At 38.2% G+C, this 15,075-nt stretch overlaps 1 protein-coding gene across 2 annotated transcripts in view; it reads right to left on the reverse strand.

Moving 5' to 3' along the window:
- Positions 1-15,075, reverse strand: part of LOC149576141 (RNA methyltransferase family protein) — a 197,075-nt gene that overhangs the window by 120,371 nt on the left and 61,629 nt on the right. For both annotated transcript variants that reach the window (XM_089816447.1, XM_089816448.1), the window contains exon 3: positions 12,603-12,767. In XM_089816447.1, coding sequence (XP_089672573.1) covers positions 12,603-12,767 — 165 coding nt within the window. The remainder of the gene's footprint in view (positions 1-12,602; positions 12,768-15,075) is intronic.

The following is a 15,075-nucleotide window of genomic DNA, read 5'->3' on the forward strand; positions in this document are numbered from 1 at the left end:
CATTACAATGATATCAAAGCATAACTCTGCCATCCTGTTGAAAATGGAAATGTGAACTCATCTATGAAATATGATGGACCAAAATAGTTGAGAGTTGTAAAGATGTAAGATAGCTATGGAAAAACATAAGCGTACCGGTAAATGATAATTATGAAAATATTTATAATGTTGGGAAATTTAGGAGAAGTTATTGTTGGGTTTAATTGAGAAGCATAAAATGAATAACAAAAGCCATATAAAGAATAACACTTTGGAGGTCATGATGAGCTATATGAGCATCAAAGTTTAGAAACGTATCTACCGAAGTGCATGAATGATAATGACAATTTTATGATATGAAAGAGGCAACCGAGTTTTGTGTGACACGAAGTAGGTATAAAAATTGGAAGAGATAAAGTCTCTTTCAAGAATTATAGAGATGGATAATCCTAAAGGGATATCCATAGAGGCCTTAGGATGAGATAAAGTCTCTCCTAAGAATCAAATAGAGATGGACAATTCTAAAATAATATCCATATAGGCTTGGGATAAGATAAAATCTCTCCTAAGGATTACAAGAGGTATATTCCTAAAGGGATATCCATAGAGGCCTTAGGATCAGATAAAGTTTCTCCTACAGATTAAATAGAGAGGGATAATCCTAAGGGATATCCCTAGTGACCTAGGATGAGATTAAGTTTCTCCCAAGGATCATAGAGATGAGCACATCCTAAAGGGATACTCATAGAGGCCTTAGGATGAGATAAAGTCTATCCTAAGGATTGAATAGAGATGGATAGTCCTAAAGGGATATCCATAGAGGTCTAGGGCGAGATAAAGTCTCTCCTAAGGATTATAAAGATAGATATATCTTGAAGATTCTTGAAAGAGATAAAGCCTCTCCTAATGTTTATATAGATTATTCGTCAGGAGTCATCATCGAGCAAGCAACAAGAAGTGCTAGAGTAAATCAAGATAAATTTATCTTTTGAATAGTTTTCAAGATTCTTTTATGAAGAAATAGTTTCATGTTGATAAATTTATTTTTTAATATATTGCAATTCGAACTTCAAGGCGATTTGTCATTTCTGTAATGTCCCTTCTTGAGCTTTACTTTATTTACTATAGATTTTCCAATTAGAAATTTAATTGGTAATGTCTTTCATGAAATGACTTATATTTTCCCTTCGTCCAAAGTAGAATTGTTTATATAACTTATATTTTCCCTTCTTCCAAAGTAGAATTGTTTATATATATAAACAATTCTACTTTGGAAGAATGGAAAATATAAGTCATTTCATGAAAGACATTACCAATTAAATTTCTAATTGGAAAATCTACAGTAAATAAAGTAAAGCGAAAGAAGAGACATTAGAATATATATATTCCTTTGAGGAAATTAAATAGATAAACAATTCTACTTTGGAAGAAGGGAAAATATAAGTAATTTCATGAAAGGCATTACCAATTAAAATTCTAATTGGAAAATTTATAGTAAATAAAGTAAAGCTCAAGGAGGGTGTAATGACCCTTACTATAAAGGCCACTGAAACCCTCAAATTGGACTTAGGAATTTTGTCAAACAGTTGGCATGTAACCGAATAAGGCTGCAATATTACTAATTGTTGTACAACGAAACCTCAATATATGATGCCAATAATGTATGAACAACAATTCCAGATTATAACACTACCAATCTAAGAGATAGATGACAATATGAAACTCAAATATGAAGTCCAATGCAATTCTGATTTTATGACAGCAAATAGAACTGATTACAATGAGAGACTGTCACAACTATGCACTTCTAATACATCAAGCTCTTGACAATGCAATGTTATGACATGAACAATAACCCAGTTCAGATTTGGAATGCAAATGACGAAACTTTTACAACAGTTATTAATGACTGGAAATAACTATTTATGCAATGACAGTGCTGACTGTTCTAATCCATAACATGCAATATTTTGGCAATCAAAACTTCAATTTGTGCACCTGAAATAGCTCCAATTTTGCCGAATATGAATGCTGAATTAATGCCACACGAAGACCTCACAATCTGCCCCAAACCGACTCACAAAATTGCTGCTGCTGCCCAACTGACAGGGCCGTACAGGTACGGCCTGGTACGGCTGCTAGATAAAAATATTGCAGCGTTTTTTTGTCACTCCAAAAGCAATAAATCTGGGCGCCTAGGGTTGCTGAATAACCCCCTAAAATATGAAATTCATCCGTCAAGCCAATTAGGAGTTATGAGCAAAAACGTGGGTCCAAACCCTGGACTGGCAGTCTGAAAATAATGCACAACTGTGTCTTCAAACCCTGTTAATCAATCCACAAATGCTAGGGCACAACTGAAACCCTTATTCCAACCAAAATAAACCCTTATAACTGAATCTCAATGAAGTCCAAATGAGATAGCTGAATTACCAACTCCTCAAATGCAACAATTCAGGTGATATTTCACACCCTCAAAGTCGCCAATCCAAGGGAGTGATTCGTTCCCAAAGATCAAATAATAATTTGCAGACCCAAGAGACTACAAATTTGCTCCACAATGGAAGAAGTAGAAGAAATCTCAAATCCAAGCATGTCCAAAATGAGAGGCCCAGCCCTCTATTTATTCACTTTTCTAAGAAGTTGCTAGAACTTCTAGAAACATCCTTTATAAAATCTCATTATAATGCACTTTTTCTAGAACTTCTAGAAACATCCTTTATAAAATCTCATTATAATGCACTTTTTATAATAAAGTAATTTTATAAAATAAAAAGTGCAACTCAACTTAAAATTATAACATGTAGGCCCCAATAACACATAATAATAAAATATAACCTCTTAACACTTCTTCAAGAGCAAGATATGACCATCTGATCCGCAGAATTGACTCTCTCTCCACACCATTTGCCTACGAGAGTCTGGAATAGGCAAAATCCATGATCAATGTCATGTCGAACTAAAGAGGGGACATTACAGTCCGCCCCTCCTGAAATTGCTTGGCCTCAAGCAATCTCAACGCCGGGTGTTGCAAAATAGCTTCCCCCTCCCAAGTAGCATCCTCAACAGGTAGATCTTTCCACTTAACCAAGTATTCTCTGATCACTCTTCTGCGAAGCTGCTTTTCTCTACTCTCCAGGATGGATTCTGGCACTAAAATCAATTTTCCCTCATCGTCTAAAGGAGGTAATACTGCGGAAGGCACCACATTCTGACCCAACGCCTTCTTGAGGCGGGACACATGAAACACATTGTGCACCCTGCTGTCTGCCGGAAGCTCCAACTCATAAGCCACCTCACCAATTCGCCTGATAACCCTGAATGGTCCGTAATAGCGTGGCTTGAGTTTCTCTGCACCACTCTTCTTAAGAGTAGATTGCCTGTATGGCTGCAACATGAGGTAAACCATATCATCCACCTCAAAACTACGCTCAGTCCTCTTCTGGTCTGCATACTGCTTCTGCTGGTTCTGAGCTCTCGCAATATTATCTTTGAGAGTAGCAACTATATCCTTACTCTCCTGTAATAATTCTCCTGCACTGGGTACTCGGCTGTCGCCCAACAACAAATCCAAGAAACTAGGTGCTTCATAACCGTAAAGTGCCATGAAGGGTGTCATCTGTATAGTGATGTGATATGTAGTATTGTAACAATACTCGCAGAGATATATCCATCTGACCCAAGCTCACTGCTGAGCTGCCACATAATTCCTTAAATACCCTTCCACCCATTTGTTCACAATCTCCGTCTGACCATCGGTTTGTGGGTGATAGCTAGTGCTGCGTGTAAGCTCCGTGCCACATAACCGGAATACCTCCTGCCAAAAATGACTCATGAAACGGCTATCCCTGTCACTCACAATGTTCCGAGGCAATCCGTGCAATTTGAAAACCTCCCGAAAGAAAACCTCTGCCACCTGAGCTGCTGAGTGGGTAGTGGTGATAGGAAAGAAATGAGCATATTTTGTTAATCTATCTACCACCACATAAATACAATCCCGTCCTTGTACCTTGGGCAACCCTGTGATAAAGTCCATGGAGATGCACTCCCACTTCCTGTCAGGGATCGGAAGTGGCTGTAGGAACCCTGCCGGATAGGTGTGTTCTTGTTTGTTTTGCTGGCAAACAAGACACTCTCGAACATACTGCAAAACATCAGCTTTCAGCCCCTTCCAAGTGAACCGCTCTCGAACTGACCTGTAAGTCTTGAAGTACCCAGGATGGCCTACTGTCGGTGAGTCGTGAAATGCTCTCAAAATCAGTTGCTTAACCTTCGATCTTGGGACTAGGTAAATCCTGTTATTGTAAATGATTAAATCATCTACAAGTGTGTATCTGGTATCAATCATTGTTCCCTCCACTATATCGGAGGCCCATGTATCCCTGGCATACTTTGCTATAATCAAGTGTCGCCAATCCTCTGATATCTGAACCATAAGAGTGAGGTGTAGCCTTCGAGAAAGAGCATCTGCAACAACATTCTGAGTTCCCTTGACATATGAGATGTCAAAATCATATGCCTGCAACTTACTTACCCACTTTTGCTGGCGATCATTCAGGTCCCGCTGTCCCAAGAAATGCCTCAAACTGTTATGATCAGTTTTAATACAAAACTTGCTACCCACAAGATATTGTCTGAATTTGGCCAAAGCATGCATGATGGCCAACATCTCCTTATCATATATACTGAATGAACGCTCGGGGCCTCTGAGCTTCTTGCTCTCATAAGCTATGGGGTGCTTATTCTGCATAAGTACAGCACCTACTCCCTCTCCAAATGCATCACATTGAAGCTCAAATGGCTTCGTGAAATCAGGTAATGCTAGAACTGGGCACGTAGTCATTATCTCCTTAAATCTCATAAAACAGTCCTGTGCCTTCTGAGTCCACACAAATTCCCCTTTTTTCAGTAGATCTATCATGGGAGCTGCATGTCGTGAGTAGCCACTGACAAACCTGCGATAGAAACCACATAAACCAAGGAACCCCCTCAACTGTGTAAGGTTCTCTGGTGGAGGCCAATCAACAATAGCGTGAATGTTTTCAGGATCCATCCGCACTCCATCTGCACTAATAATGTGTCCCAAATATAACAGCTCGGTCATCCCTAAGTCACATTTGGACTCTTTCGCATACAAGGACTCCTTCTGTAAAATGCTCAACACTGTCTCCAAATGCTCTAGATGCTCCTGCCATGATCGGCTATAGATCAAAATGTCATCAAAAAACACCAGCACGAATTTCCTCAACTGATGGTGGAAAACTCTATTCATAGTGGACTGAAAAGTGGCAGGTGCATTGGTCAGGCCGAAAGGCATGACTACAAACTCAAAGTGCCCACAATGAAATCTGAAAGCAGTTTTCTCAATATCCTGTTCACGGACTCTGATCTGGTGATATCCTGATCTCAAATCAATTTTCGTGAAATAACAAGCCCCATGCAATTCATCTATCAACTCATCAATGCGAGGAATAGGATACCTGTTCTTAATGGTTCTCTTATTTAATTCCCTATAATCAACACACATCCGAAGAGTTCCATCCTTCTTTTGTACCAAAACAACAGAAGATGCAAAAGGTGACTTACTTGGTCGGATGTGCCCCATAGCTAGCAACTCCTCGATGGTCCTTTCGATCTCATCCTTGAGTCGCTTTGGGTGTCGATATGTTGTGATCATGATAGGCTTAGCACCTTCCTCCAGCTCAATAACATGCTCAATGCCTCTGTCCGGTGGCCTGCCTAGTGGAATCTCACTGAATACCTTTTCGTACTTAATCCTCAATTTCTGAATATCAGGATGATATTCCGTCTTATGTTGCTCCTCCTGTGCAGGTGTCAAAGTACAAACTGCTGCCCACTCTATATCATTATGCCTAGTTAATCTCTCCAGCCGCCTAAATGAGATAGTCCTGATGTCTCCATTACGGATAGCCTTAAGCACATGAGTCCTACCATTCACTTCGAATTGTATCTCCATATCCTCTAGTCTCAGGGTAACCACCTTCAATGAATGTAGCCACTGCATTCCAAGTACTATATCCATGTCACCCATGTTGACCACATGATAGTCCGCCTTAAACTCATAGTTGTTCAGGCGCAAAGGTAGGTCTCGTACCATCCTGTCACAACGAAGAGTGTATCCGTCAGCTACCTTGACTCTTAGTCCCACGAACTCCTCAGTAATGAGTCCACGCTTCTCCACGAATCGTGCATCAATGAAATTATGTGTGGCACCTGTGTCCAATAATGTAATAACCTTCTGCCCAGCCAAAACTCCCCGAAGTCTGAAAGATCCCTCTCTCTGGATACTAGACAGTCATGCTTCTTGTAAATGTAGCTCTGTTCCCTGCTGTTGCCCTGCACTGTCTATCTCCTGCTCTCCCTCTGCTTCATCAGGATCCTCATCATGATGTTCTGAACTATCTGAATCTGAGCCTTCGTAATAAGCCCACATTGCTCGGTTGGTCTTCCCTTTTGGCCTCATAGGACAGTCATGGCCATACTCATACGGGCCTTTGCAATAGAAGCATAGCTTCTTCCTACGCAAGTCATTAAGTGTCTCCTTGTCCAACCTCTTACTTTCCTCCTTAGGTAGCTGTGCCTCTCTATGAAAGGGTTTCCTGTCCCTATCTTTTCCTGAAGGGAAACTCTTTGCCTGGAATTTATTTTTAGAAGCTGAAGAGGAATCCATGTCACGAGCTTTCTTAATGGCTTCCTGCAAAGTGGGAGGGTTGAGAGCTTTAATCCACCCTCTCAACGGATCAACTAGCCCATCCATAAATAAAACCAATAGCCTCCATACAGATACATCTGTTACTAACACTGCAAGTTTCTGAAATTCTGAAATGTATGTTTCCAATGATCCCCATTGTTTAAGCTGAGCTAACTCCTTGAAATGGAGTTCTGGATCCTTCTTATCAAAACGTTCAATCAGTCTCTCCGTAAACTCCACATATGAGGTAATGTGTGCATGACCCATAGTGATCATACCATGATGCCACCACTCGTGTGCTAACCCATCCAGGTGAATTGCTGCATACTTAATAGCTTCTTCCTCAGACATAGGGTTCAATTGAAAGTATGTGTCAAGTTTTTGAACCCAAGCTCTTGCTGTAGACTTCCCCGAGCCATCATAATATGGTAACTGAAGTTTTCCTACTTTCTTTCGTAGCTCAGAGCTCTGAGTCCTGTCATGTCCACGGGGCATATGCTTCATCCGCACATCCATATACTCTCTAAAGGTGATTGCAGCTGTAAAATCTGGACCTCCTGCTTCCCAATCTCTCCTCAGCTGATCCTGTATGTCAGTGATCTGGGGTTCTGGTACTGACTGCTCTGGAGCTCTAGGAAGGAACGTGGGAATCATAGGTCTCGAACTCACTGTCCTAGCTTGCTGGGGTGCATGACCGAAATTGTTCCCAATTTGTTCGCCTCCATTATGTATCCCATCCTAATTATTCCCATTCTGATTGTTACCATTCTGATTATTTCCTCCACCTATGTTAGCGTTCAACCCCATTTGACGAGCCATCATCTGCATCATAAGCTCCATTCTCTGATTTTGTTCCTGTGCTCTTTGTTCGGCTAATCGCTGTCCCTGTGCCAAGGTGTCTAATAACTGTAAAAATCTTTCCTCTCGCTGATCTGGACCAGCATTCCCGCCTCTATCCATATTGTAGTCATAGTCTTGATCAAAGAATACCTCCCCTGTGTCTGTATGACTGGATTCTATGTCCACCTGTACAGATGAGCTAGACTATTCGCTCTGCAGGTCTGAAATCCTATCTTGTCTTGCTTTGGTATTGCGGAAATTATAAAGCCTCTGTCGCATGCTCAAACATAAATGTTCTGATTTTAGTGTTTTGACATTTCGTCAAACACTTTCCCTTCTATCCAGCTGTTCCAAATTCCCTATAAGACCTCCACATGATGGCAAGACTTATAGCTCTGATACCACTGTAATGACCCTTACTATAAAGGCCACTGAAACCCTCAAATTGGACTTAGGAATTTTGTCAAACAGTTGGCATGTAACCGAATAAGGCTGCAATATTACTAATTGTTGTACAACGAAACCTCAATATATGATGCCAATAATGTATGAACAACAATTCCAGATTATAACACTACCAATCTAAGAGATAGATGACAATATGAAACTCAAATATGAAGTCCAATGCAATTCTGATTTTATGACAGCAAATAGAACTGATTACAATGAGAGACTGTCACAACTATGCACTTTTAATACATCAAGCTCTTGACAATGCAATGTTATGACATGAACAATAACCCAGTTCAGATTTGGAATGCAAATGACGAAACTTTTACAACAGTTATTAATGACTGGAAATAACTATTTATGCAATGACAGTGCTGACTGTTCTAATCCATAACATGCAATATTTTGGCAATCAAAACTTCAGTTTGTGCACCTGAAATAGCTCCAATTTTGCCGAATATGAATGCTGAATTAATGCCACACGAAGACCTCACAATCTGCCCCAAACCGACTCACAAAATTGCTGCTGCTGCCCAACTGACAGGGCCGTACAGGTACGGCCTGGTACGGCTGCTAGATAAAAATATTGCAGCGTTTTTTTGTCACTCCAAAAGCAATAAATCTGGGCGCCTAGGGTTGCTGAATAACCCCCTAAAATATGAAATTCATCCGTCAAGCCAATTAGGAGTTATGAGCAAAAACGTGGGTCCAAACCCTGGACTGGCAGTCTGAAAATAATGCACAACTGTGTCTTCAAACCCTGTTAATCAATCCACAAATGCTAGGGCACAACTGAAACCCTTATTCCAACCAAAGTAAACCCTTATAACTAAATCTCAATGAAGTCCAAATGAGATAGCTGAATTACCAACTCCTCAAATGCAACAATTCAGGTGATATTTCACACCCTCAAGGTCGCCAATCCAAGGGAGTGATTCGTTCCCAAAGATCAAATAATAATTTGCAGACCCAAGAGACTACAAATTTTCTCCACAATGGAAGAAGTAGAAGAAATCTCAAATCCAAGCATGTCCAAAATGAGAGGCCCAGCCCTCTATTTATTCACTTTTCTAAGAAGTTGCTAGAACTTCTAGAAACATCCTTTATAAAATCTCATTATAATGCACTTTTTCTAGAACTTCTAGAAACATCCTTTATAAAATCTCATTATAATGCACTTTTTATAATAAAGTAATTTTATAAAATAAAAAGTGCAACTCAACTTAAAATTATAACATGTAGGCCCCAATAACACATAATAATAAAATATAACCTCTTAACACTTCTTCAAGAGCAAGATATGACCATCTGATCCGCAGAATTGACTCTCTCTCCACACCATTTGCCTACGTGAGTCTGGAATAGGCAAAATCCATGATCAATGTCATGTCGAACTAAAGAGGGGACATTACAGAGGGACATTACATTCTTGGAGAGAGAGAGAGAGAGAGAGAAAGAATGAATGGAGTGTGTGGCATTGGGAAATCATATATGCTTAAATGCTTGATACTTCTTGGAGGAGTTACAGTTCTTGGAAACTTAGCAAGGTGGCGACAATAATAAAATGCATTAAGTAAAAAATAATAAGAAAAGAAGGTGGTGGCATTGCAATTTTGAGCTAAGTTGGAAATAATAAAAGAGATGGGTGGCGATGCACCCCATAATTGCCACCAGGTAAAATAAAGATAATAGTGTTCCCCTTGAATTATTTTTAATAAAACTATAGTAGATGTGTATGTTTGTACGATACACACACACATATATATACATTATATTTTGAAATATGTAATGTTACATATACATCATATTTAAATATACGTATACATGTATGTATATGTAACACGTGCAACCTTCCGTAGATACTATGGTGTTATTAGAGTAATTCACATCTGACAAGGGAAGGATTCCAGTTCACCCACATGCTCGATTTAAAGGTAACAATTGATTTATTTCTTTTATTATTTTAGAAGTATATTTATGTTTCAACTTAGTTCGCTCATGGTGGACACCTGGTATACTCTTCTTGCCTAGCCCGCTTTTGCCCTAACCATGGTGCCTTAGGTTCATACCTGATGGTTCAGTAACATTAGCTCGGTGTCATCGTACCCTATTTCCTCTCTGGCAATGCTCCTCCCCCTTTGTCATGTTCCTACAAAAAGGATTGACAAGGTGGAAGTATTCGTCTTCCAAAAGAAAGTTAGTTACCATAATTATTAACTAACTTGATTAATCATCAAGAAATATCATAACGACTAACCACATCTTCCTTTTCACAAGGCATATAACAAAAAACCAATATTCCCATTCATGTGAGAAAGAAAAAAGAAATGTAGCAACTAATCTAATCATCCATTTTGAATTATCCTAAATATCAACAATTATAAATAAAAAATGGAATGTAATAGTAGTTATCACCTTGAAGAGTCTACCAAAATCTTATGAGCACTTTATAGAGAATCTCAACATTGCTTCTACTAATGCTGGTATAAATTTTTCTAAGTTGTGCACCAAAATTTTGCAATAGGATCATTAGAAAGAACAATTTGGTAGCAATGCCACCTCGTCCTACTCCGAACCAACTTTTTCAGCCAAATCCTTTTACAAGGATAAAGGCAAATCTCAGCACCCTCAATCATCTTAGCAAGAGGACTCCAATTAGTCTCAAGATGGTCCAAAGATGACGAAGGTGTAGCATAACTACTATAACGAATATGGCCATTTGCTCAAGGATTGTCGCAATCGGTTAGCTTTTGAATAGCAGAAGCAGGGAGTGTCTTAGCCAAAAGCCAATGTTGTTGAGCACATACAGCACAAAAAGTTTTCCGTTTACGCCTTCTTGGCTAAAGGACTTGCAGACCATGTGAAATCTTTTGCTTGGTATATAGATTTTGGTGCTTCTCAACATTTCACTCAAAGACGTGATTGGTTTATAGATTTTCCTCCTTTTATTGATTCAGTTATATTCAGAGGAGGTGAAGAGTATATTGTTGTTGACAAGGGCAACGTTCAGATAAGATCCGATGGGGGAATCTCATTTCAATATATACTATGTTCCTAGCATAGAACTCAACCTACTCTTCATGAATCAGATCATGTGGTATTCTCCTCAGCTTGATATAGTATTTAGTATACACAAGTGCTTCATTGTTGATCGTGTGACATGCACTAATTTTTGTTCAAAAACCCTAATTTTTGGACTTACAATTTTTTTTTGACATAATTTCTTCGTAGGTTTTTCGAGAGCTTAACTGGGTTGTCAAATTTTTTTGGGTGCCTCGATTTTTGTGCCTCAAATTTCAAGCCAGCGGATCCAAAAACTGATAACATATTCTTTTTGGGTTTTTCAAGCTCTCTTATAGGTACCCCTTCAATTTTTCTGGTTCTTCCGTTTTTGTGCCTCAAAGTACATCCTTTCGCAGATTTTCACACTTTTTCACTGAAAAACATGCTATGGCATCTCTGACTAATATTTTGCTCGAGGGAAATTAGAAATACAACAATCACAATTATGGCACATGGAAACAATGGATGCTAACCATCTTCGAATATCGCGACAGCAATAAAGTGGTTATGGTTCATAGCAGTCTTCTCAGCAGAGGTCCTCTGCTCAAACCTCTGATATCTGTAACATGTCTCCAAATGGCTCTGCTCGCACCTCTGCTGCGACAGTTACTGAAAGCAGAAACCTCTCTAAATGCCAATGCTCCACTTGCAACTTTACATGTGAAGCAACTATATTTAATAAATAAAAAGTTTGGAGTTTTTAACCTTTGAGGGTGAGTAAATTTATTATTAAATCTAATTGGATGTGGCATGAATGACAAGAGCACAGCATCCATTGATATCTGCCGCAGCTGAAATTTAGCTTTCATTTTGGGTAGAGATGGGTACACTAGTCAAGCTGTAGCCTTGCCATATATATCAGGTATGGTGGTCCACATACCAATGGAATAGGAGAGGTGTATATTGTAGGACTGAATTAAAATGAAAGATAAGAAGGTTTACAATGCTCTAAATGTTATAAAAGCCAAAAAAAACAATAAAGAGAGTCAAATGACGATGTCTGTGACATCTTTTATATTAATTTTCAAATCATATAATAGGATAAGGAAATAACTGAAGTGTAGAATGAAAAGAGATTGGAAAGAGTATTTTACGTATAATAGAAGATAGCTCAATAAGTCAAACTTTAAGTTACAAGGTTACAAGAGCAAATAGACGACTGATTCTTACTACAATACTTTTCACAAATACAAATAAGAAAACTACAAGTATTTGTACTCTGAAACACCTGACACAAAAATATATTGTACTTCTGAAAAAGGTACATAAGCCTTGTCTTTCAAAGAGGGGGAATTTTTGGCAGAAGTATTCACACAAGTATTCACTGTTAAAGCAGATTTAGCTTATCTCACTCATGCACATTAAATCAATCCAGACTCACAAGTCAAACAGAATTTATTTGTTTTTTCTTACTTGGACTCACAGGTATTCACCAAGATAGACTGTTTGACTGCTAAGCATCATATACATATAAGATAACATTGATAGAGCCTGTTTACTGATACTCGGTACTTCGGCTGAGAGAAATAATCATCAAAATTGATAAAGATTAACTTACTTGATTTGCTACTTTGTGTTGTAACAAACAATTTTTTATAGGGAGAATCTTATCAAAGCACCCTGGCACATGAAGTCCTAAGGCGGGTTTGTTCATTTCTCTACCATTTTCTCCATTTATGGTGTCTTCAGGTACCCAACTTTTCGTTCCAAATGAAAACTCCATCTGCAATTAGAACTAGCATCAACTCCCTTGTCACAGCGGGCTCAGAAAAGCAAATCTGCCGATGAATATATGAACCAAACAATTGCTGAAATAAAATAGTAAAGGAATATGTAGGTCTCTGGACTATATCAATGGGACAAATCTTCTTCAATTGCAACCCAAAAACATTCTGTAAACACAGAAAAAATATTTACTAGAGGATGTGCCAACAAACAATTCCCAGAGTATTTCATAGAAGCAAAAATAGAATTCGGCAGCATATACAGAGTTGAAAAACAAACAACTATAAGGCAACATATTTTAAAAACCGTCTAAATAAAATAAGTATTGAGAAGATGAAGACTCTTACACAACACTAAACTTTTTTTCTGAACAGTTTAATAAAGCTCCATTCTTTAGAACTCTCAATTGTCATGCAAGAATACACAAAATATCTTACTAAGAGTCCAAACTTAATCTCAATATCCCAGATAATCAGCATTCCACTGGATCTAGATTATACTCCCTTCCATATTTTTCTCTCCAGCATTGTTGATTGCGCGAGTGTTAAAATAAATCCGCAAAAAAAAAACAGTGGATCATATTTCACACGTATTTGTTGGCTTGAACTCTCCTTTTTAGTTTTGTTTTTGAGAAGTTGTACATTTATCTATTCAACTCGTTCCCTACATACATTAAAGAGCAGCAGTAAAAATTGCAAACAGTATGAAAGATTAAAGTTCAAATTTATATTTGTTGCAAGTTAACACATATTCCAAATATAGAGAAAAAAATTATATCAATGTTCATGGATGATAAAAGTTGCCCTTCAGTAGATAGTGTATATTTACAGAGTTAGTACTTAGACAGACACTCCATTGGTTTAATGTACACAATGGTCTTTCAAATTTGCTAGAGTATTTTACATTTACATCTTTATCTTTTCTCAACAAGTGCGCACCAAATGTCTAATAGCTTCAGCGAGCGTGAATACAGAAAATGGGGCAATTGTAAGGCAGTGTACTTGTCATACTCTCAAGTGCCTTACGAAACACCAATCTTACATCTGATGTACAGAGACAAACAGATCTCCTTGAAAGTGGTTTGAATCCCTTGCCAACATATCAGTTAAGCCTTGGGCTGCATTTCAAAGAGAAACAAAATAATATTTGACCACCAAGAAAGAAATTACAAAAGAAATGAAGTACATGTCTGAGTGACCAAGAAGACGTCAAAGAGACTGGAACTCACTACTGTTACTATCACAAAGTACTAGAGAAAGGAAAGCCATTGAGTCAAGAAAAACTAAATAAAGCAAGAAAACAAAGACATAGGTAATCAGGAGTAAAGCTAACACAGTAACTCAAAATCAAGTACAATTATAAATATTTGTACCAAGGGAGGACCCCTCAATGTGTTGGAAGTTGATGAAGACTGAAGTTTGCAGCCAGAGCAGCGAACAAATACAATGAAATGTTTGTACTCCAGCACACATCAGAGGACCCAAAAACATTACCATCAATACTTACTGGAGTAACAATACAAAAATCCAGAATGCTTGTTACTGGGGATGGTCAAAGACATATAGCATTATAATCAAAAAACTCATGATCAACCCCAAGAAATCACCACCTGCTTCATTTTCTGTATTGTTTACTGAGTTTTTAAAAAAAACAATTCTGAAAATTTGTGTGTACCTTTCCAAATCTTTTGCCTCATTTTTACACTTCAAGAAAAATAAAAGCAGAAGGTTAACAATTTATTGCAGGGTTAAGGATAGCATAATCTGAACTGGTTCAACATATACAAATTATTTTTTGTCTAATGAGGATTTGGTATAAAAAGATTGGGTCACACCTAAAAGGGTAGGCCATGTTTGATGAAAGTAGCACTTCACTATATTTGTTGCATCCCCTATTTTGTAAATTTTGAAATTTTATTTAGCCATTGATATTTCAAGCTCCACCAAAATGGTTGGTTAAATTAGTTACTGATTTTGAATTCATATGAATGGAAATATTGGTTATTCATTATGTTTCATGTGGAACGGAAGATGGTGATTTATCATATGCTATTACATGAATGAAAAAATGGTCAGTTAATATGGTTATTAGTTATGATAACTAATTTGTGGAAGTATGCTTTCACCGTGTTAATTCTCCTTGGAGGAAGCGTGGCGATGGGGGGTAAGCATTGCTGAGAGAGAATAGAACACGGGTCCACCAACCTGCCACTGAGCTAAAAGGTATGAGTCTAAACCACCATGGTCAAGGGAAGGCAAGAGGGACAAACTAGATTATGCCAAGTGTCCACCATGAGCTAACTACAT

The sequence above is a fragment of the Cupressus sempervirens genome, chromosome 1 (assembly GCF_028749045.1).
Source record: "Cupressus sempervirens isolate cs-2001-9-10 chromosome 1, ASM2874904v1, whole genome shotgun sequence".
NCBI classification, from domain to species: Eukaryota; Viridiplantae; Streptophyta; class Pinopsida; order Cupressales; family Cupressaceae; genus Cupressus; species Cupressus sempervirens.